General features: G+C 35.7%; 1 protein-coding gene across 2 annotated transcripts in view; it reads left to right on the forward strand.

Annotated features, from left to right (window-relative positions):
• The window catches only part of CDH12 (cadherin 12), a 225,216-nt gene extending 201,741 nt beyond the window's left edge, over nt 1–23,475 (forward strand). For both annotated transcript variants that reach the window (XM_054578301.1, XM_054578302.1), the window contains 4 exons: nt 9,945–10,066; nt 16,669–16,786; nt 19,846–20,097; nt 22,881–23,475. In XM_054578301.1, the coding sequence (XP_054434276.1) occupies nt 9,945–10,066; nt 16,669–16,786; nt 19,846–20,097; nt 22,881–23,383 (995 nt within the window). In that variant the 3' untranslated portion in view covers nt 23,384–23,475. The remainder of the gene's footprint in view (nt 1–9,944; nt 10,067–16,668; nt 16,787–19,845; nt 20,098–22,880) is intronic.
• Nucleotides 23,476–23,775: the final 300 nt, after the last annotated feature.

Consider the following 23,775-nt stretch of genomic DNA (forward strand, 5'->3'; position numbering starts at 1 on the left):
AGTCATGTACTCAGTGTGGACACTGGTCAAGCAATCAGGAGTAGGGTTTAGGTTTGATAAATTTAGGATTAATCAACATACATAGTGAGTATGTGAGTATGAAAAATGAGAAGTGAGACAATGCTGTATACCTAGTTCATTTAAAGGATAGGAAAAGGGACAAGTGTCACGATATGAGAGCAAATAAGATGCTAATATGTAAAAATGAATGGAGAGCTATTTAGGAAATAGAAACATTTTGGTCAACTAATTTGATAAGGAACATAGAAGAAAGGGAATTGTAAAGGCTAAAACACAGCTTTCTGTTTTGCACATGATATTCTCATTGCTGTATCTAATCCACCTTTGTTTCTTCTGTTTTTGAAAGTATTTATCAATATATTATTCAATTTGCAAGCATCTCCTAGGCACTGTGTTAAACTCTGGAAGTTTGTGAATAGGATAAAGTTCCTACTCTCAGGGAATTCAGAATATCTAAGGCTTTGTGTTATTGCAAATATTTAAAATCAATGATGGGTTTCCCCCATTGTTTTCACTGGAAAAAAACATATTGGTGATATATATATATATTTCTTTTTAGAGAAAGAAAGTCCTTTTTATTTATTTTTTTATTTATTTACTTTTTAAATACATTTGTCTTTGCCTCCCCCACCACCACTTTCCCTCCTTTGCCCCCTCCCTCCTTCCCTCCCTCAGCTCTTCACCTTTGGTTTTGTCCATGAGTCCTTGCTGTATGTTCCTTGACTTTCCCCTTCCCTTCCCTTTCCCTGCCCCCCCCCTTCCCTCTTGTCTCTGTTGATTTCTTTTCCTTTCAGTGTTGCTGGTCATATTTTCCTTGCATCTTTGCATTGTTGGTTAGGTTCCGCTTATAGGTGAGAACATATGGTATTTGTCTTTCACCCCCTGGCTTATTTCGCTTAGCATGATGCTCTCCTGTTCCATCCATGCTCTCGCGAAGTTTAGTAGTTTTTTTCTTTCTGCTGCGTAGTATTCCATTGTGTATATGTACCATAATTTTTTGATCCACTCATCTACTGATGGGCATTTAGGTTGCTTCCAACACTTGGCTATTGTAAATTGTGCTGCTATGAACATTGGGGTGCATAGGTTCTTTTGTATTGGCGTTTTGGTGTTCTCAGGGTATAGTCCCAGCAGGGGAATTGCTGGATCAAAAGGCAGTTCCATTTTCAGCTTTCTGAGGAAATTCCACACTGCTTTCCACAATGGCTGCACCAGTCTGCATTCCCACCAACAGTGTACTAGGGTTCCCTTTTCTCCACAGCCTCGCCAGCACCTGTTGTTTGTTGATCTGTTTATGATGGCCATTCTGACTGGTGTGAGGTGGTACCTCATGGTGGTTTTGATCTGCATTTCTCTGATGGCCCTGTCCTTCTCAGACTATTCCAAAAAATCCAAGAGGAGGGAAGACCCCCAGACTCCTTCTATGAGGCCAGCATCACCCTGATCCCAAAACCAGATAAAGACCCTACAAAGAAAGAAAACAACAGGCCAATTTCGCTGATGAACATAGATGCTAAAATCCTGAACAAAATATTGGCAAACCGCATCCAGCAATACATTCAAAAGATTATCCACCACGATCAAGTGGGATTCATCCCAGGGATGCAGGGATGGTTCAATATACGCAAATCAGTAAACGTGGTGATATTTTTAAAGATTTCTTTTTCTTTGGAGATCAGTTTTTGTCACCATTAGCAGAGAAGATAATATTTGACTTTAAAATAGCTGTATAGGAATAATTTAAATCCTTTTTGTGCATTGCTTAGTCTGTTACAGATCTTACTACATAACTGAACAGAGTTCTTAGTAGATATGGTTTATCTTGTAATTTTAAAGTGAATTGATTTAAAGAGGAAAGCCAAATAGAACCTGGGTTATTTATTCACTGTATCTTGCTCAGGTTGCTCTGTAATTCAGTTTTTTGGTGTAAAAGGCTAAGATTCTATTCTTGGAGTTATTGTAGTTGCAATTTAGTCTGCAGTTACAAAATTGAATTTTAACTCTCATAGTTATTCAAAAAAAGATGTCATTTTTAAAATAAGTAACCTAATAACCTCAGTGTATTTAAACATAAAAGAAAATTGTTAGTATTCTATGATTTTCAAGACATTTTCAATTATACTTCTCATTGGTTTTTGAAAACATTCTATCATTTGGTCAGTATTTATTATCGATTGTGTAAATTTTATTTTAAAAACCCACTACCTTTACTCTCAGATATAAAGTGTGCTTCCACACTTCACAGTGCCTAAGTTTCAGCGTTCAACGTGACTCATTGAAAGCAAGTCATCACCATTTACATGGGTAGATCTCAGGCAGCGTCTTCATGCTCTTTGAGTTAGTTGGTACGTACCACAGGAAGGCGGAAAGCATAGTAAGGAGACTTGGGTTCCATTCTCGGCTCTGACACAGATCAGAGGGCAAGATTATGACAAAGTTTTAGCACCTATAAATTTTTTAATAGATCTGTAATTATCAGGAAAATTTGTCAATTAAATCTTACATGGGCTCCCCAGATACTACCAGAAGAGAACTGAGCATAAAGCCAATGACTTCTCGTTGCCCCCTGGAGACCTCTATAATAGCAAGGAGGATAGCATGAGAACCATAAGATCATAAAAATTCTAAATTCTTTTTTAGACATACAATTTATTTTTTCTGAGATTTATCAAATACAATGGTAGTTACTATAGAACCCATTTCTAAAAGAGATTTCTAAGTCCAAATTCCAAATATGACCACATTTTTGTATATGGTCCATCCCACAAGTTCTGGCAATGAGGCTAACATTTGTTCTATCAGAAGTGGGGTCTATATTCCCTTCCTTTGAGTAGGGAAATGGACTGGCGACTGCACTAATATAGAAAAATGTGCACATGTGACTGTGTTAGGTTATAAAAACAATAGTCTCTGTTTGGATTTCTCTTATTCTTGGAATGTGTGCCCTTGAACTCTAGCCATCATGCTGTGAGGAAGCCCCGTCTACATAAAGAGACCATGCATGAGCATCCCTGCTTACATCTCCATCTAGACCTCTAGGAAACCTCCAGTAGCAAACAGTAGACATGTGGGTAAATGAAACTGAATTTCAGCTAAAAAAGCATGAACTCAAATCAGCAATGTCAGGCTCCCTCTACCTTTTTTTTTTTTTTTTTTTTGGACTGTTTAGGTACATTTTATTGGCTTTCTTTCAGAATCATTCTACAAAAGATAGAGTTAAAACCAAGAGGTGTTAACTGACAAGAAGATGAGGCCTTCCCTCTTATCGAAGCACCTCCACACCATCTCTTTCCCAGCTGTGTTACTGTTACAGTCCATGGAGTGAAGGCCTCCTACTTTCATCCCCCACCAAGTTGGAAAAGGGAAAAGGCCTACCCCATAGCCCCACCCCTGACACACACATTGATCCTGGTTACAGGAGGCCCTGGTAAGGATTGTTGGGATCCAGTAAGAGTACCGAACCCCAGAAGGCCATGGCACAGGCACAAACCATGAAGAACCTTGTCCTCAGACTGGGTGCCAATAGTAACACTTTTGGGCCCAGCACCTTACTCCCAAAGGCCAACTGCACACTCTCAGGGCAGATACGGCCAGAGTTCGGAGTCTCCAGTAGGAAGTTGATTCAGGTAAATGCAGTCAGCCTTGAAGGGACAGCATCTGATCTGGCTGTCCCAAGCTTTTCTTCTTCTCAGTCTACTTGCTCACCCAGAAAATTTGGAGGATGATGTAGCATGAATTGACCCCACACTGAAGACAGGCCGGGTGACATCCAGTGAGAAGACCTGTCCCCTCTTCTGCCAGGTGGGCAGGTAGCTAGGCATTGGGCATGGGTGCAGTTGGTCAGGATGGATCTGGATTGTCCCACTCCTTGTCCGTGCAGCTGTCAGACAAGTCATTCCAACTGTCCTGCTCTGGCTCAGGATTCAGGCTCTGCAGTGGAGCCATAGGCTTCCTGGTCAGCGTCTGACTTGGGCTGAAACTCCTGGGAATAGCCATGATTCCCATCTGGAGATGATGGAGACAGGGACTTCCAGGAACAGCCACTCACCGCCTTGGCCTTGCTGACTCACCCCTCCAGACCAGGTTCTGTGCCCCCAGCAAGCTCTGGCTAAGTCCCAAAACACAGCCACAGAGAGCAGGTAGGTGGGCTTAGAGCCCCTCTGGGTCAGGGAAGGATGACGTGTGGCTTCAGATTGTGGCGGCTCCACTCCAGGTAACGGAAAGGCTGTGGATGCCAATAGCTGCACTAAGTTCTGTGGAAGCGGAAGCCTCATTGGAAGTTCCTGGAGCCTTGGAACACTTTCCCCTAGTAAGCAAAGCTCAACCCCTAGTGACAGGTCCCTGGGGCAAAGTCCCTGCAAGGCCACTGGGAGGGGCCTGCTCTCCCCACCAAGGCCTCTGCCATCTGTCCTTGCAGTGTCTGTCCCACCTCAGCATTTAGTAAGAATCCTTTTTTCCTCTTAATATATAATTTAACATTTCTTATCACCAGGATTAGTTATCTATTACTACATAACAAATTATCATAGGGTTGTTTTGGGTCAGAGATTCTAAATGTGTTCATCTGAAGCCAAAGAACATACATGCATATATGTATGCATAGCCCAGGGACACAGACAACGATGTGGTGCAGGCTGGAGTGGGGCCGAGGGCTTGGTAGATGGGAAAGAGAAAAGGTGAATGGGACACATCTGTCATAATGTCAATAATCAATCAATCAATCAATTAATATATAAATAATAGGAATAGCTTAATATGTGCTTCAGAAAGTCTGGAAGAATTGCAAACTAGGGGCTGGAATCTTCTGAAAGTTCCTATACTTCAGAAACCCAAAGGCCCTATGCTTTCTGGAGCTAACCAAGCTCTTAGTCAAAGAGCAATGTCAGTCTTTTCTTTTCAACGAAGCTTAATATAGATAATGTTCATTCATGGTTTAGTAGCATGTATCAGTATTTTGTTCATTTTTATTGTTGAAGAATTTTTTTATTGTATGCCATATAATATGTATCCAATTATGAAAAAATGGACCTTTGACTTGTTTCCAGTTTTGGACTATATGCATAATACTTCCATGTACATATACATACATGTTTGTGTGTGTGTGTGTGTGTGTGTGTGTACATTTATTTTACTCTCTTGGGTAGATACTTAGAATTATTGGGCTACAATTTAATGTATAATGTTTAAAGATTGTTCGAGCTTATTTTTCAGAGTGAATATACAATTTTATATTTCCACAGCAATCTTTTTTTAAAAGAGGAAACTCTTTTGTTAAAGATTGTATTTATTTTTATTTATTTATTTTTAGACAGAGGAGAAGGTAGGGAGAAAGAGAGGGAGAGAAACATCAACATGTTGTTGCTTCTCATGCACCTGCCACTGGGTGCAACCCAGGCATGTGCCCTGGGTGGCAACCCTTTGGTTCGCAGGCCAGTGCTCCATCCACTGAGCCACACGAGCTAGGGCTCCTCCAGCAATCTTTTTAATCAACAATCCATTTTATTTCTTTGAGCAATGAATTTTGAATTTCAGTTTACAGGTAATACATTTACTTGGCTAAATTTATTCTTACATATTTTATTATATTTGATTCTATTCTGAATTTAATTTTTTGTGAATTTAATTTCCAATTTGTATTTTGCTAGCATATGAAATTGTTCTTTTTTAATTTGCTCTTTTACCCATGGCCTTGGCAAATTCCCTTTTTCTCTCTGTTAGTTTCTTTAGTTCTTTGGAATCTCTTACCCATAGTGTCATGTTATTTTTGAACAAAACTAGATTTTCTTTACAGTCTGGATATTTTTATTTGTTTTTAAATTATATTTTCAGATGAATGAACAGGATAAACTCTCAAGTACAATGCTGAACATAGAGACAAGAACAGACATTCTTGCCCAGTGCCTAATATTAGAGAGAAAACATTACCTTTGATCATTGAGTATTGTGGCACCTGTAGGTTTCTGGTAAACAGATTATGTCAAGTTGAAGATGATGTTTAAAGTTCATTATCTGTTGAGATTTTTTGTTTCTCCTTTAATAATTAGTAAGTGTAGGATTTTGTCAAATGCTATATGTGAGTTTATTGAGATGGCATTATGATTTTTGTTCTATTAATATAATATGTTACATATTAATTTTCTTGGACATTAAACTAAACTTCATCCTTAGAATAAATGTCATTATGTATTAGTTCAACAATATTATTCTGAAGTTTATTTGCTGATATTAGTTTAAAAAATTTTGTACATATGTTCATAGTGACATTAGTCGATTCTTTTTTTTTCCTTATGTTTTTGATTGGCTTTGGTATCTCTATCCATACAATGAGCTGGTTAGAGTTTCCTCCTCTATTTACTGAAAGAATTTGTGAAGAATTGTTATTATGTGGTCTTTAGTTAGTTGGTAGAATTCCCCAGTGAAACCATGTAAACATAAATTTTTCTTGGTGGAGAGATTTTTAATTACAATTTCATTTTTTAATTTGTTTTAGATCTATTAAGATTTTCTATATATTTTTGAGATCAGTTTTGATAATACGTGTCTTTCTAGGAATTTTTTCAGCCCATCTATGTTCAGTTGACTAAATTTTTGACATAATATTTATAATAATATTCTGTAACATTTTAATTCATTTTGATAAAAAGTGGTGTCTCTTCCTTCATTCCTAGTTTTTATAATTTGGGTTCTATCTTTTTTTCTTAGTTTAAACTGTACTGTCAAATATTAATAATAAGGTACTTCTAATTCAAATTGATTCAGAAAGCTATGGGAGCTGACTGAGATATCACAAAGGCATAAGGAAAACAAATTTATCAAAATATTTCTAAGGCATGAAGGATAAGAATAGAACTATTTATGGATTATTTTATATGAGCCCCCAAACATTAATAAACTGGTTATTAAATATAAGCAACATGGATCAATGATCACTGGAGTTAAATGGTTTGACTGCTAGGAACACAGCAATTAATTGTGTAAGATTTCGGTTACTCAATATTTGCTACATTTATATTGGGATTTACTTTTTAATTTTTCAATGATAACTAGTTTCTACATGGCAAAACCTTGGAAAATAATGATCATCTTAATCAAGTTTAAATAGGTTTCGTTATTGCTATCCTTAACAAAGATTATTGTAAATGAGTCAAAAAAAGAAATGTTATTACATTTTTATATAGTTTAGTGAATTATATGCATAAATTAAAATTTTATATTACTCTAATTACATTAAATTGTGAAAAATCAATGCTTACTTCTGTACAATAGTTCTTGAATAAAGATGTTACTTCTTCCTGAGGCAGAATTTTAAAAGGGTAAGATGATATTTATAAACTTGTAATTATGAAAAATTTTATACATATACAATAGAAGAGAGAATAAAATAATGACACCAATAAGCTCATCACTCACTTTCAGCAATATAAATGTGTTGTTTTTGTTGTTATAATTTTCTCTCTCTCCTTGTTTTGACATTTATTTTGTAATTGCCATAATGGTGACTGGTGACCTTTAATTTTCAGTAAATCTACAAATCCTACAGAGCACAGGGAAATCTCACACAGCAAATATTTGTCTTAGCTAAAATACCAAAGCATACCTTTGAGAAACACTTTTTAATAATGTTACAATAGTGATTATATTTTTGTGACATACTACTGTATTGCAGGAAATAACTAATTTAGAACTACCAAGAGAGTTTCTTATGTGTAAAAAATAGGCTTTAATTCTAGTAACATATTAATACATTATAAAGGTAAGTCTGTATTATCAATAAAATTGCAGGAGAAATCTGGCACCCTTTCAAAGACATCCCGCCCTCACACTAACTTAGTAAAAAGAGTCATCCTGGAAAAAAATAAAAACAAAACTCTTCACATGGACTTGGAACATCTACCTTATGTGCCAAGTGCAATAGAAAGTAAAGTCTGATTTTTATATTGTACAAGGAGTTGAAGGGGTTAAGTTATCACATGAATTTACTAAACTCTAACCTAAAATATGAACTACTTGTCTATTTTTATAAGTAGCAATATAATTGTCAAGTGTTTTTTAAAATACACAATATATAATAAAATTTAACAATATTGACTTAGAACCAAAACACCTGGGTTAAAAAGCTAGTTGTGATTTTTGAAAAAGTTCCATTCCTCCTCTGATCCTCAGAGTTCCACATACAATGATGAGGATGATAATAATGTCCATCGGAGTTGTTGTAAGCACTGAGTTCATCTGTTTAATGGGTTTTGGATCATAAGTACATTGTCAGCATTATCCATTATTAGACACTCATTTTGCTGATACTTTTGATAATTCCCACTTTGTTTAAGAAAGAGAACATAGTTTAAACAAATTGTTGAAATGTATATCTACATTTTATGCTGTATGAGTAATTAATAACAGTAACAGAAGCAGAGCTAGATAATCTCCACAAAATATAGCTGGTAATGAGGAATGATGATTTACCAAAAGTGATCCAACATTTTGTAAAACATTATCTCTTTAATATATGAAACTCATGTATTAAGGACTATTAATATCATGTGTTTCATGTGAAAAAAAACTAAACTGAAGAAAGAATAAATAACTTATAAAAGCCAAGTCAAACTTTTTTTTTAATCAAATAAGAGGAATATTCTATAACTGATATTATTTTTTTAATAATAGTTTATATCCTTCCTCAAGATTATAAATGTATATTATGTAAACATATCCCATATAATAAAATGTAGTTTTTATTCTCCCTTTATATCACCTGTGTCTATGTTAGTACATAATAATGGAGTTCACTGTGTCATACATAAATATGTAACCATTTCTTAAGCAACTCTTGAATACTTACAATGCTTTTAGTCTAAAATAAATTTTAGCACAGTACGTTATTTTAAACTTGTCACAATCAGTTATATGATAAGATTTTGTATGAATCCTTTAAAAGAATCTATATATCTAAAGGAACACTGATATGAATCTTCAGTGGTACTGTGGGGGAGGAATTTAACATAAACGAGTCATAGGGAGAAAGTGGTAGAATGAACATGCCATTTGTATTTCAATAGTTTGGGTTTGAATCTTAACTCCTTGTTCCTCTAAATGTCTGACTCTGGGCAAGGTCCTTCAACAATTTGGGGTAGCTATTTCAGCTGTAAGACTTTATAAGGTAAAATTTTATAACAAATAAGTTAAAAACACAATTATTTAGCTGTGATAGTTTAATTATTTCTAGTCTTCTTCAACAAAGGACAGGAATGCAGATGATACATCATATGCTGAAGTTAAAACTTGAAATGGGGTTTTGATGCTGCAGGAAGAAAAGCTTATGTATGTTTCCTTCTTTTGTATCACTAGCAAGTAATTTTAAGATGCATCTTAAATTTCCATGTTCTATCTCTTCTACTTTCTTACATCTGTTATTTTAATTTTTATTTATAAAGAGCCTTCTCTCTTTCATTCTCTTTGTAATTTATCATCCTTCTTTCTAGGAGGAATCTTTTTAAGAGAGTTATTTAAATATGTAGATGATTCTACCCAATGAAGTGTTAATTATATGGACACAACATAAAAAGGCATGTTTTATCCAGTGGAAAAAATATCACTATTGGTGATTGGTCCTATGAACTAACCCTGGTATGGTGGTTACACTTGTGATCAACGAACAGCTAAGTGGTTGACCTTACTCGGCTGGTGAGTGTCAGGGATGTGCCCTCGCGCAGGGCACTGCTTGTGCTCTGACAGCAAAACACGGACACTTTACTTACTCGCCCTTGGCTCGTTGTATGTGACACAACACCTCAGGGTTTCCCATAAAGAACAGTCATTTGAATTCCAAATAAAGGATGGTTTTAACAATTGTAATAGTATTTTCAATAAAAGCAATAACTGACCAAATTTTGCAGTCATCTTTTCTCTTTTTATGTTTTTAACAGGTAATACATTATTAACCAGCAAAGTCAACATATTGATTAATGTCCTAGATGTCAATGAATTTCCACCAGAAATAGCTGTGCCATATGAAACGTCTGTGTGTGAAAATGCCAAACCAGGACAGGTATCTTACCAATTTTATTAATGAAAAGTATATAAAGACCCATACATGCATGTGCTTAAGGTTTTAAGACCATACACTATAGTAAACTCTTAAATAAATTAATGGTACATGTATACATGTGGAGCTAATACCACAGGGGATAAAGTTATGATGGTCGAGTAAACATTCTTTGGGTAACTAATAGGTACGTGTTTTGCAGAGTCTGCTATGTTTGCCATTCCTTTCCATAAATTTTGTAAAGAACTTGTGACTATAAACCCATAAGCAAACAACTGTAGATTGCATCCTTCTATAGCTGTCTTGCTTTGCTTTCATGCTTTTATGAACAAGTACTGAACATCTCTTAAACTCATGAAATCTGTAAAGCTTCCTTCTTTGGTGCCTTGGAGAAGCATATCTGGATTATTCAGTATATCTGAAAAGGATGTTCTTATTAAGTTAATGTTGCTCTAGGAGAGTTTTTAGTTGAATGATGTCATGAGAGGCAGACACATACTTAATGAAAGTTACTGTCAAAGTTCTAGGATTTATATGGGGTGGTGGTGGATAGCTAGTTTTTTTCTGTACCATATTATAAATGAATGAGTAAATGAATGAATGAGTAAAATAAAATAAATAATGGATATCAGGCATAAGCAAATAATAAAAATGTTTTATAAAAAAAGAATATGATCAAACCAACCTGTATGCTTATGTTCCAAAAGAAAAAAAATATGTGTTGATATGCTTTTATTTGCTGTATCTTTCAAACAGCTTTAAATAATATAACTACTCCTTTAAGTAAATATGAAGAGTTTTAGTTCATACTTGAAAAAAAATCTTAATATTGAAATACCATCTTCATTGGAAAAAGTCATTCTTTATAGTATCTGTTTCAATTTGAATGACCTCTATGCTTCGTAGGTCATTCATCTCATACTTTTAATCCTGTGATGTCCATTACCCATAGGGCTATTAAATTAAAATTAAATTTAAAAAAATCCGTGGTCTGAATTACCCTTTCCTATTTCAAGTAAGTGGTATAATAGCTGCTATTTCGGTCAGTGCAGATATAGACTATTCCTTTAGCACAAAAGCTTCTAGTGGACTGTGCTGCTCTAATCCTTCTTTTGATAATTTGGGCAAAGAATTCATTTTATCCCAGAGTGACTAATGTAGTCATATTTTCCCAAGTGACAAATTTGCATCTTTAGTTATTAATGGGCACTTAAACCAAACTACAACCTATCACCTTAAATGTAGCCACAATTTACATAGGATGGCCCTGTGTCTGTTTTAGTGTTTGAAGTAGTAGATTCTGCATAAATGTTTATACAAATACATAACTTGATTTAGTGTTTTTGGGAAGTTATAAGAGGTTTATCACAACTTAGTTATTATTTACTTTCAAGAACCCTCCACCTCCATTGCCAAAAAGTCAATACTTTATTTTTAGGTAATTAGGGACATTAATTATTTCATATTAATTAAAACTTTGTAAAACACTAAATGAAAGCCTTTTGAGACTAGCATTCCACTTAAGACTTCTATGTTTGTCTAGTAAATTAAAGAGTTTAAAAAGTTGGGAATAGTATAAGTTACTAGAAATAACCTCATTTTCCTATATCTGGAAAAACTGATAAAACATATGATGGGTCCTTGGAGGCTTTTTGTTAATGTCTATCTGTCGGGCTTTTGTGTACTACTGGGCCACGTTTATGTACAAAGCATAACCCGAAAATGTCCCTTGAGTTTTCTAGGAGTGTAGTAAGTGAGCATTTTTTGCTTTTGACCCCAGCCATTCTGCCCTTCACCTAGGAACTATTCATAAGAGCTATTTATATTTTCTGTACTACACTTGTATGTATATACAGTTGAATATATATGTATGTGCATGTATCTATAAAAATAACAAAGAGGAAAGAGAGAAAGATGATGTTTTGTTTATGAGTAAAGATGTATCTATTGAATCAGTAAAGAGTTACATGGGAATTGGTTTCCTTATGGCAATAACTCCCAAGGAACAATTCCAGTAAGTGACAGTTTATGCCCCAATGTACATGTCTTTTTGTTGTTTAAAGGACTTTTTACTGTAAAGTTGTATTCTTGATATATCCTAATGTTAAATGCCTTTATTAAGTAAATGACTGCGCTACTTAAAAGTAGTTAAAAGCAAAATAAAACAAAACTTGACAAACAGATATCACTCCTCAAATAACTAGAGAAATTTTATAGATGATGGACAGAGATCTGATCACATGGGTTTATGTGAAGGAAAGTTGAAGCTTTACAGGGTCCATATGGTGATTTTTTGACTCAATTACCACATTCCATGTTCTGACCTTTCATGTTGAATAATGAAAGTTTAACCTATGACAATTCTAAAGGATAAATAGACTTGTGAGACTGATTCACACTTAACCAGAGAACTGAAATTCTCACCAGAGGAACAATTTGTCAAATTACAAATTACTAATACTGCACACAACCCTCAGTCTGTGTATCTGTGCCTATGTATATATGAATGTACATACACACAGCTATATGAGAAGGTTCATCACAGTCATAAGATTGTATTTTAGCCATAAAATTAAACCAAAAATAGAAGATTAAACCACATGCTTAATGACATCAATCTGAGATCACTTGATGCATTATTTACCCCTCAGACCAGGATATAGGATTTGAAATCTAAGAACTCCCTCTGCCAAATTCAGTCGTGGTCAAAGAGCATGATCACTAGATCAGCGCACTGCTCTCTCTGTTTTGGGGGGAAATGAATTCTTGCAGTGTCGCTACGAAAAGGATTTTCTGAAACCCACTCATGGAGGATGGAACTTGGTATTATGGTTTATTGATGATGCCAAATTAAGGGGGCTCCCCTCCAGACTCACCAACGTTGCATCTCCATCCATTTTGCCATGCAAAAGTCAAACCTTATTCTCAGCAAAGCCAAGACAAAAGCCAGTGTCCAGGGTTTCTGCTGCATATTAAAGCTTAGTCCTTTAGAATCTGTAGGTGGCTGCTAACTGATCTCAGTCCCCGTCCAAGCAGCTTAGCTTGTGTTTCCAGCTGCAATCCACTGTTGCGCTATGGTATTCAGGCTGCCTCCTGGAGCCTGTGTATGGGGCCACACCACTAAGGCCACCTGGCCACGGAGAGAACAGGTGTGTGCATCTTGTACAGGTCAAGAGGTGGGAAAAAGGGAGAGAGAGCTTAGTTCTTTTGGATCCCACACCATCTACTGCGGGCCCTGGTATCTGTGAGACCATGTGGTCTCGTGTTCCCAGGTGAGAGAGTGCACAAATGAATGGGGAGAATGCATCACTAGGTAGGAGAGAGACAGAGAGAGACAGGGAGAGCTCCTTTGTTCCCCTCAAATCACATTAGTTTGGGCTCGGACAGACCAGGTGTTTTTTCAAAATGACCAAATTAACTTCCCAAGATTTCATGAACTTTGAATAGACTTACAGCCCATACATGGAATGACAAGCCTCTTGGTCCAGTGCTTACCCCTGTGCCCCTCAACAGCCCAGCACTAGAAGGGAAGAGGGGGGAGTGCCAATCCCCTTGGCAGAGCACGATGCTGTGGTCCCTTGGATCCAGTGTGAAAAGCTGTGTACCTTCCTGGTGAAGCAAATGGGCTCGTGCTTCCGATTTTATTTAACATAACGACTAGTTCCTTTTTGCTTCCCTTTCCTATCAATCATTACCTAAATACCGATGGTAACATTACCTTCTCACACAAATTTCCTGAACACAAAAGCCATTAGATATATTGAACATTCCTCAAAACCACTTGGATTTGCTTATTTATGTAATAAATTTTTAGTTTCACAGTTGGGCTCTCAGAAGTAATTTTTAATCTCCAATTTCTTAAAGCATCTTATTGAAGTATCAGAATTTTAACTACAATATACAAAATGGAGACAATTTAGGAAAAAATTTCAAAACATAATGAAGACTATTTACTTACTAAAAAGCTCTATGAAAACACAACTTTTATTTTTACCCATTGAGGGAAAACAAACATAACAACAAAAGCAGATATGCATCCTTTATATCTCTATCATCATTTTATTTATTTATGAAAGTAAAACTTATTCTCAAAACTTAACTGTGCTGAAATTTTGCTAATGCAAAGACCTTTAAATACTCATAGATTTTGTTTCCAGTAGGCATTTTCCTTTTTTAATTTCATTTTTATTGAGGTATAATTGACATAAAATATTATATTAGTTTCAAATGTACAAAATAATGATTCAATATTTCTGTATATTGCAAAACAATCACCCCAATAAACCTAGGTAACATTTGTCACAGCACATGCAAATAATTTTTTTCTTATAAAGAGAAATTTTAAGACCTACAATCTTACCAACTTTCAAATATGCACTACAGTGTTATCACTTACGGTCACCATTCTGTACATCATATCACCATGACTTATTACACAACTGTCGCCCTGCGCAGCGGCTAGAGGGGGCACGCCGCTGTGGGGAAGCGCCGGAGAGTGCACAGCGCTCCCTGAACCCTGAGGGAAACCAGCGGGGGCCCGCTGAGGTGGGAGCAGGGCTGTGAAACCCGCAGAGCCCGCCTGGGGTTGTCACGGATGAGGGGGATAAAACACAAAACATCTCAAGCAGCTCTATTTGCTGGGAGAGCCGGCGGCGGCACTTCCTTCTCACTGGATAAGGCCCTGGTACATCCCTCCAGTGGGAAAGGCCTTGGCACATCCCCCTCATGGGGAAGGCCATGTCGTCCTTTGTTCCAAGGCTTTTATTGAAAAACTTATCAGTGGGCTAGGCAACAAGAATGCACGCATACACTCATTACAATAGCATGTTAAGTTTCACAGAGAATAGATACCTTTAAGAAAACAAGTGACAGGAATTCACTGATTTACATGGGTCTGAGAGGAGACTAGAATTAACAATAGAGACTACAGATAAGGGGAAAGTAGACAAAGGCGTTTAAAGATATAGGGTAAAAGGTGTAAATAAAGCAAATGTCTTAACAAGGTAAAGGGTGTAAATAATGTGAATGTCCTTCACAGCATGAGCTGACCAGAGATCTGAGAAAAGAACAAAGCACACTTTAAAGAAATTATCTTTAGGCCTGATTTTCTTGGCAACTGCCAGACCTGATTTAGGGCTGTTCTTCCTGCATTATTTCAAACCTGAGCCAGGTGTGGGGAGGGGACCACCAAGAGATAAGGAGACTGCTAACTGGGCTGCAGTGAGGACTCTGGCCACGTCCAAGCCAAACCTAGAGGTATGGGGGCCTTTGTGCCCCTTCTTCATGTCTCCCAATTTCTTATCTGCTGCCAATATCGGCCAATATTGGCATATACCTCAGTGTGAGGTTAACTTACCCATTGTTGGCTATTGACCATCCATGACAAAGCAGAGAGGCACAGGCTACACCCCAGCCAAGGGGGACAGGCCAAGTCTCCTCAGGGGCCTGCTTTCCCAAAGACTCCTGATTATTTCCAGCCTTGGGCCCTCCTGTCTGTTGGCAGGGTTACAGCTTCTGAAACCAGGCCGGGCATTTCCCAACATATAACTGGTAGTTTGCATATTGTGATCACCTTCACACATTTTGCCCACTCCTTACCCCTGTTTCCAGCAACCAATCTGTTCTCTGCATCTATGAGGTTGGTTTTTGTTTTGTTTTTAGATTCCACATATAAATGAAGTCATGCAGCATTTGTCTTCGTCTGTCTGAGCTTCCTCACTTAGCACAATGCCCTCGAGGGCCATCCCTGTTGTCACAATGGCAAGATTTCCTTCTTTTTTTTTTAATGGCTGAATAATATGTAATCTATTAAGTGTGCAGTAGTACTATGTCTAAAAAACAATGTTTGTAGTCAACAGTAGTGTAGTAACTAATGTATGGTGCCAGGTGTTTACCTGAAATATTGGAGGAAACCCTTTGTAAAGTATATGATTGTCTAGTCACTATGCTGTATACCTGAAACCAATGTAAAATAAAGCTAAATACAAACTGTAATTCAAGAATAGAATTAAAAAATAAATAAATAAAATTTTAAAATAAAAAAAAGAGTTAATAGATCCTGTAATTCCACTTCTAGGTACTTATCCCAGGAAATAACAAACACTAACTTGAAAAGATATTGGCATCCCCACTTTTATTGCAGCTTTGTTTACAGTAGCCAAGACATAGAAGCAACCTAAGTGCCCGTTAATAGGTTAATGGATAAAGAAAATGTGATATATATATATATATATTCCACTGTCATATATAATGAAATATCATTCAGTCATAAAAAGTTTTTTCATATTTAGGTTAAACTGCACTCATGTCATTTATTTTAAATACAAGCAAGTACATTTTAATTTTAGTTTGCATATTGGTGAGAATATTCAATGCTCTTAAGCTTTTGAGTAATGCAGATACCAATTTGGAGACAATCCATACCTGATAAATGTTCCCATATCTGTTTATAAAATTTTCTGTGAATAATCGGTCCACTGCTACGAATCCTCAGGGTGTCATTTCTGTCTCCTTGCATGCTTCATTAAATAAACTCATTAGCCTAGCATGTAAAGCTCCCTTTGAAACCGATGACCAACGTAAAGTTTCACCCCACTTTGTTTCAGATCATTCAGATAGTCAGCGCTGCAGACCGCGATCTTTCCCCTGCTGGGCAGCAGTTCTCCTTCAGACTGTCACCTGAAGCTGCCATCAAACCAAATTTTACAGTCCGTGACTTCAGAAGTAAGTTTAACCACATAAAAATTTACCTGTCATCATGTAACTTTGTAAAAGGACATAAAAGTAGAAATCAATGTTTTCCCTAAAAGCACTCAAATTCATAAAATATGGTAATCCATCTATGAGAAATACAAAATTCTATAGGCAGCAATAAAGAAAGTATTACCTATCTTCACTGTATCTAATGAGGCAAATTATTTCCATTCAGAATGTGGATAGTCCCTTAATGTGTCAAGTGAAAAAAACAAAATAAAAGGCTGTCTGGGAAATAGAATGGTTTTTTTTTTCTGTTTTGCATACACATTTGTTTCATATGCATATTTCTTATATGTAAAAATATATATTTTTAAGTAACTGTCTTACTTGCATAATGCATCATACAGCACAAGTTAAAACTGAGGCTTTGTAATTAGAACGTTTACATAAATGGCAGACACAATGCATTAAATTACAATAAGTGTCAAACTCACCATATTTATATTTAATAAAATAACGTTGGAGCACCCTTTAACACAATGCACAAGCATATTACCTTCAAGGACATTTTGCTCACCCTGGGCCGTCACGTCTACACTTGGCACTTCTGCCACGACTGCTACTCCGGTCACTTCCACCACCACTGCTAGCCATCCTGTCCTATCTGCTGCCATCACAGCCTCTTCAAAAATATAAATGACACTGAATTAGAAATATTAAAGCTAACGACTGCTTAGTGGTTCCGACTTTATTTGTTCTGTGACTTTCAGTATCTTTTCTCCTCTATGTTTCCAAAGTCTAAAGAAATAGGGATTAAAAACACCTGAGTTTTTACGTAACAAATACATAAATTGCAATGAGATGATGATGATGATGATGATGATGATGACGGTGATTGATAAAAGTCAAAGGATATTTTGAGAAAACTTAGTTTGCTAAAAATCCTGAGGGGAAAGGAATAAGAATCCCCATGTTTTGTCACAGAAGGAAATTCAGTAAGATTTTCTGCATCATATAGTGAAATGTGAGGGATAGCTATAAATGAAATGGTCAAAATCTGAAGGGCCTAATAGGTAGAGAGAATACGTATTTAATCCTGAAAACTGGAGCACTTTACAAAGAAGTGAATATTAATAATTTTAAATTAGAGCAGTGTATATAAGATAAAGCTGTCCAAGAAAAAGTAAACATAGTCGCCCTATACCTAAGCCATTTAAAGAGATTACAACTTAGATCTGATGACTTGCAAAGTCTTTGAAAAGTTTAAGCAAGAGTACGCCATGTGCAGATTTGCATTTAGGAAGATCCATTTGAATACAGAGTAGAGAAGACTTCAGAGAAATATGAACCAGTTCTGAGACTATTGCAAAAATTGGGTGAGAGAGGCTTAGATTAGGGAAGTGAGTGTGAGGATAGAGATAAGTGGGTAGTGGAGGAATTAATATGGCTTAACGTTAGATCCTCTAGGCTTTACATGTGACTATGAGGGAGAAGAAGAATAGTTAGACTTCCAGACTATTGATTTGGGCTATTAGGTTTATGGTCGCATCATTCAGTAACGTAAGTATCAACTACTTTCCACCATTGTATCCTTGCTGGAGAACCTGTATCTAATTAACTGTGATAATGTGAAGCAGGTCATAGTGCCTCATACACAGTGATTTTTCTCTGTCTGATGAGGTGCCACTCATGTGCCACTTACCATATTCCCTCTTTTGTCTTGTTATATTTGTAAGTTTTTCTAAAAGCAGATAGAAACATTTTGTTACCTCACGTATTTCATACTTTCCTTCTTGTTTTGTGATGACATTGATATTCTATTCCTTGAGCAAATTGTATATACTACACAAAGTTATGAACTACAGTCCCGGTGTATATATTAGAACCTCAGACTTATTCACACTATTGTCACCACAAGTACCTGACACTACTAATTTTCATTGGAGATAGCATAATAGACATTTTTATATCTGGATAATTTGTTTCTTATTTTAAACATATCCTCAATGTAGTAACAAATTATTCTGCCCATACCAAACTCCATCTCATCATGTGAAGTTTTATCATCTTCGTGCTTCTTCCTAAAATGAATACAGGGAAACTGCCTAATATTCAGTTTCAACTAAATATTACTTTCAGCTGAAAGTAGCATCTACAAATAGACCCAGAAAATATTATTGAAATAGTAACATTTTTATGACTTTTTTTTACCTGATTCCAAAGTGTCACATATGGCTATAATAAGCTAAATATTAACATGTTTCTAAAAATAGAAAAAATGTTTCTAGAAGTTATTTTAAAAGACATAAAATAAAAAAGTGCTCTGAAAAAAACAAAAATTTCTCTTCCATGTATAGAAATAAAATAAGTAAAGCAAAGATGCATATAAAAATGATACTTTCTGTGGAAATGTTAATTGAATTTGTATAAAATTAATAATTTATTTCTTTAGGTTATTTGAAATAAACATCACTATTGTTGATTTTAAGAAAACTAAAAATATTTTTTAATTAAAGTATTATAATTCATGATGATGTTAAAATTTTTAATGAGTCTTGATGGTGTTAATACATTTAATTTTTCTTTCCATGTTACTTTAATGTACAAAAGTTAAAGTTATATATAGACATAGTTTTGGAGGAAAATCAAGTTTTAATATGAAATAGTAATTTCATATTTGTTATATTTTAAATAATAAGTTCTAAGGTAACATTATTATTATGCTTTTTTATTTGCAAATTCATACTTGTAATAATTTGTTCTGCTAACATGTAAGAAAATATCCACAGAATTATTTTTCTAAATGAGATCTCGATGTCAGATAAAATAAGTAAACACTTAACTTGTTTTGTAAACCATTCTATATTCTTTCTAAATAGCAATTTTTAATAATTTTACCAGAGAAGATTAATGTTTCTTCTTTCCCTAAGGAATATTTTGATTGCATTTTGGCAGCTTTCATGATAAAAGAATTAAAATATGTATGTATTACACTGATTCAAGAAGAGCTTCCTACTGTTTAACAGACACCCATGTTGAGATGAAGTTCATAGTAATAATCTTATCATAAATGTCATGTCTTGTAGACAACACAGCTGGAATTGAAACCAGAAGAAATGGATACAGCCGGAGGCAGCAAGAGTTGTATTTCCTCCCTATTGTCGTAGAAGACAGCAGCTATCCTGTCCAGAGCAGCACAAACACCATGACTATTCGAGTTTGTAGATGTGACTCTGATGGTACCATCCTGTCTTGTAATGTGGAAGCAATTTTTCTACCTGTAGGACTCAGCACGGGGGCTTTGATTGCAATCCTACTGTGCATTGTTATACTCTTAGGTTAGTTTCAATACTAATCATCTCTCCCTTCCTACTCTACTGTGTGTCCTTAATTTACAATGTAAATCAGTGTTTCTTCACTGAGATGCCATATTTGCTTAGAAGGAAGATTTAGATGGAATTTTATTTTTATTATAGTTAATTTCCTATTTCACACTTCATAAATATATATAGCATTAGGCATCATTGGCAATATAAAAGTTTGTTCAAGGGGGTTTCCAAGTGATACAGTTAGTGAAACTTGATGCAATGAAATTTTCTCTAACAAATATCCTATTTACAGCAATGGTTTCTCCATTTATTTTACATCCTGGTAATTATTACTCCCTGAGATATTATATGTAACCTTTAAAAAATACACCCAATGAACAAAAGTTCCCAAATATTAGTTTAATAAACAAATAAAAGAGAAAAGAAAAGAAACAAACAAATAGAAAGTAAAGGGACGCTATTTTTTTTTTCTGGTTAAACTGTGAGCTAGAAGCAATTTTTATTCTACTTTTCTCACATCTCCTCACATCAAAATTCTAACCATTTCTGCTGGAACAGAACAGACCACACTTAAATATCTAGAAGCATGCCAAATGAAATGGATTGAAATAAATATGTTCTGTAACCCCTCTGTGAGAATAAGCACAAACCTACTTTAGGGGTTTCCCTCTGCCATCAATTCTGTTCAGCTGACTCTATTTTCCTTATTAATTCACTGCCAGAATCGCAAGAGTAAAGAGAGATTTTCTGGAGTTTTTGTCATTCTTTTGAATTCAAATTGCAACAGATACATGATTGGACACTGTGGAATCAGTTTATATAAGTATGTTTATTACTTATCCAAAAAAAACCCTGACAAATGTAGATACCTCCCTTTATACACTAGGGTATAAAGCATAGAGTAAGGCAGGATTAAAAGAGTTTGTGAAGAACAATTTCTGGTCAGAAGTTCATGTTGGCTTCAAGGGTAAAGTTCTAGTCCAATTTGCATGATCTAGTTATTAATCCCACAAAGGTAACCTTGATGTGTAGAACAAAGTGTTTTTATATACTTATCATTTATAGTAAATTATACTTGGCATCTGTTTGTGCTGATGATAGGAACCTTAAAAGGGCAGATTCAAAATAATGTTCTTATATCTGAAATTGCACATGATCAATTAGGTGTTTAAATGAAAACAACCCTTTTTCTCTCACACTCCTCTTTTCTCTTAAAGGTCTTTGAATCTTACAGTATTCACTTACCAAGCTAGCCTGATTTGGCATATTCTGGATGTTTTCCTTTGGGCATGGCCCAGTTCCAGTGTAGCAATTCATCTTTCATGCATTGCCATCAGCCACTTTTTATTCCAAGTACTTACTGATAGTTCACAGTGCACCTGTACTGATCTCGCATTGTGAATTTGCTAGCAAACAGCAGTACACATTGACACTCTTAGCCTTGTCGTGGGGTCACCTTAAAACTCCATCTATTGCTTGACCTCCTTAACCAGCCTCAGACTCCTTTATGTCTTACATTTTATTCTTACCCATTTGCATATTCTCCCTGATGTAAAGGAAAGCATAAGAATCGTACAGTTTTTGGATAACTTTTAGGGGGCTCTCAAACATATCTAACTAGTCTCTTTCTCAATCATGGTGGCTCTAAAGCCATTCTATATGCAGAGCTTCTCTGCGGTTCTCTCATGTATTCCCTGGGGAAAGAAACAATAAATGGTCTCTGTAGGTCTGAAATCTGCCTAAACCCTGGGAGGAGCGCCCAGTGATAAATGTCTCTCCAAGGCCATGGTACAGGAGCTCTAGCTGTATCTTTTCCCTCTTTCAGTTGATCAAACTCTAATGTTGGAAGAAGAGGGAAGGAATGGGTTTTCATCATCACGCAGTGCCCTCTACTTCTAACCCTGTAGCAGGAGTCTTTCAGGCTCTGCTCTGGTAAATCAAACATACTTTGTCTTTCAACCTATAACCACCAACACTGTGGAGGAAAGGGGTACATGGCAAGTAAAGTTGAGTGCTGACTTTATGGCTTGAATCTGCCTATTTACCCTCAGTAGAAGCAAACGCTGCTTAATGATATATAAGTCAACTAGAAAGAAAGACATGTTCAATAATGAGAGTAAATAAGTAAACTATTTCAAAATATCATCATGCTTTATGAAGGTAATTTGAATACTAGGCATTTGGTTTGGAAACTGTCTCAATATGACAGGACACAGAATATAAAAAATTAGAGCTCTTAGTTGATATGATTTATAAAACCAAGACCCCTATATTATATATTTTTTGCTTCTTTTTTTCTCACTTATTTATTGATTTTAAAAGTGATGTCACATGAATATTTGAGTTTATTTCATTAGAAACACATTAACAATACAATTGGGAAATCTAGGTGTGAATAATATCTGAATGCTACTTACGGGCTATAATATTCAAGTTTTACAATACGAATATCGTGCAGCTCTCTGTATGCTTAGAACAACATTTTTCCCTCTTTCATAACTTTGTAAAACACTTATCAGGCAGTAAAATATTTAAATATAATACATGTTAAATATATAGCTATAATTGTTTGATTTTGTGAATAATTTGGCTGAGATCTCTTGTTAGTTACAATTTAAATATGAAGTTGAGTTTAGACAATGACAAAAGGTAAACCAAAATCCAATTCTTGATTACAGTATATTTGCTTTGAAAATAAAATGTTATTAAAGAATCTCAGCCATCCCTGTTCAACTTCATTTTTATGAGATGAATTGATATAATCTCAAATTGCAATTTTTGTCTTCTTTTAGCCATAGTTGTGCTGTATGTTGCTCTGCGAAGGCAGAAGAAGAAAGACACCCTGATGACCTCTAAAGAAGACATCAGAGACAATGTCATCCACTATGACGATGAAGGAGGTGGGGAAGAGGACACCCAGGCTTTCGACATCGGTGCTCTGAGAAATCCAAAAGTGATTGAAGAGAACAAAATTCGCAGGGATATAAAACCAGACTCTCTCTGTTTACCTCGGCAGAGACCACCAGTGGAAGATAACACAGACATAAGGGATTTCATTAATCAAAGGCTACAGGAGAATGATGTAGACCCTACCGCCCCACCGTACGACTCATTAGCAACATATGCCTACGAAGGAAATGGATCAGTCGCAGACTCCCTTAGCTCTATAGACTCTCTCACGACGACGGAGGCTGACCAGGACTACGACTATCTGACAGACTGGGGACCTCGCTTTAAAGTCTTGGCAGACATGTTTGGCGAAGAAGAGAGTTATAACCCTGATAAAGTCACTTAGGGGAGAAGCAAAGACTAAACCAAGAGGAAGAATTTAAGAAAAAGAAACACAAATAGAAATATCACACACATACACACACACCACAGGCTTTATAGGACAAGATTCCTTTATCTGGTTTCTAGCAAGCTGCTATATTTATCATATTGTCAGTTTTGGTTTATTCTGCCAACACAAGATAAATCCTATTATATGTACTTGCCTGGTTTTGTTTTGTTATTTTGGAAACACACTGAGACAAGCTCAGGCTTATTAAATACAATTTACTGACATGACAACCTAAAATGAAGATAGCTATGTGGCATCACAGTGGAAGAGTGGTAGATTTTTCTTAATTCCACTAAAGTGCCTATTGAAACTCTTTTCATTTGAAGTGGTGTACAGTACCCTCTGCT

This window comes from Pteronotus mesoamericanus, unplaced genomic scaffold (genome assembly GCF_021234165.1).
Source record: "Pteronotus mesoamericanus isolate MK-2021 breed Mesoamerican mustached bat unplaced genomic scaffold, CSHL_Meso_final contig_50, whole genome shotgun sequence".
NCBI lineage: Eukaryota > Metazoa > Chordata > Mammalia > Chiroptera > Mormoopidae > Pteronotus > Pteronotus mesoamericanus.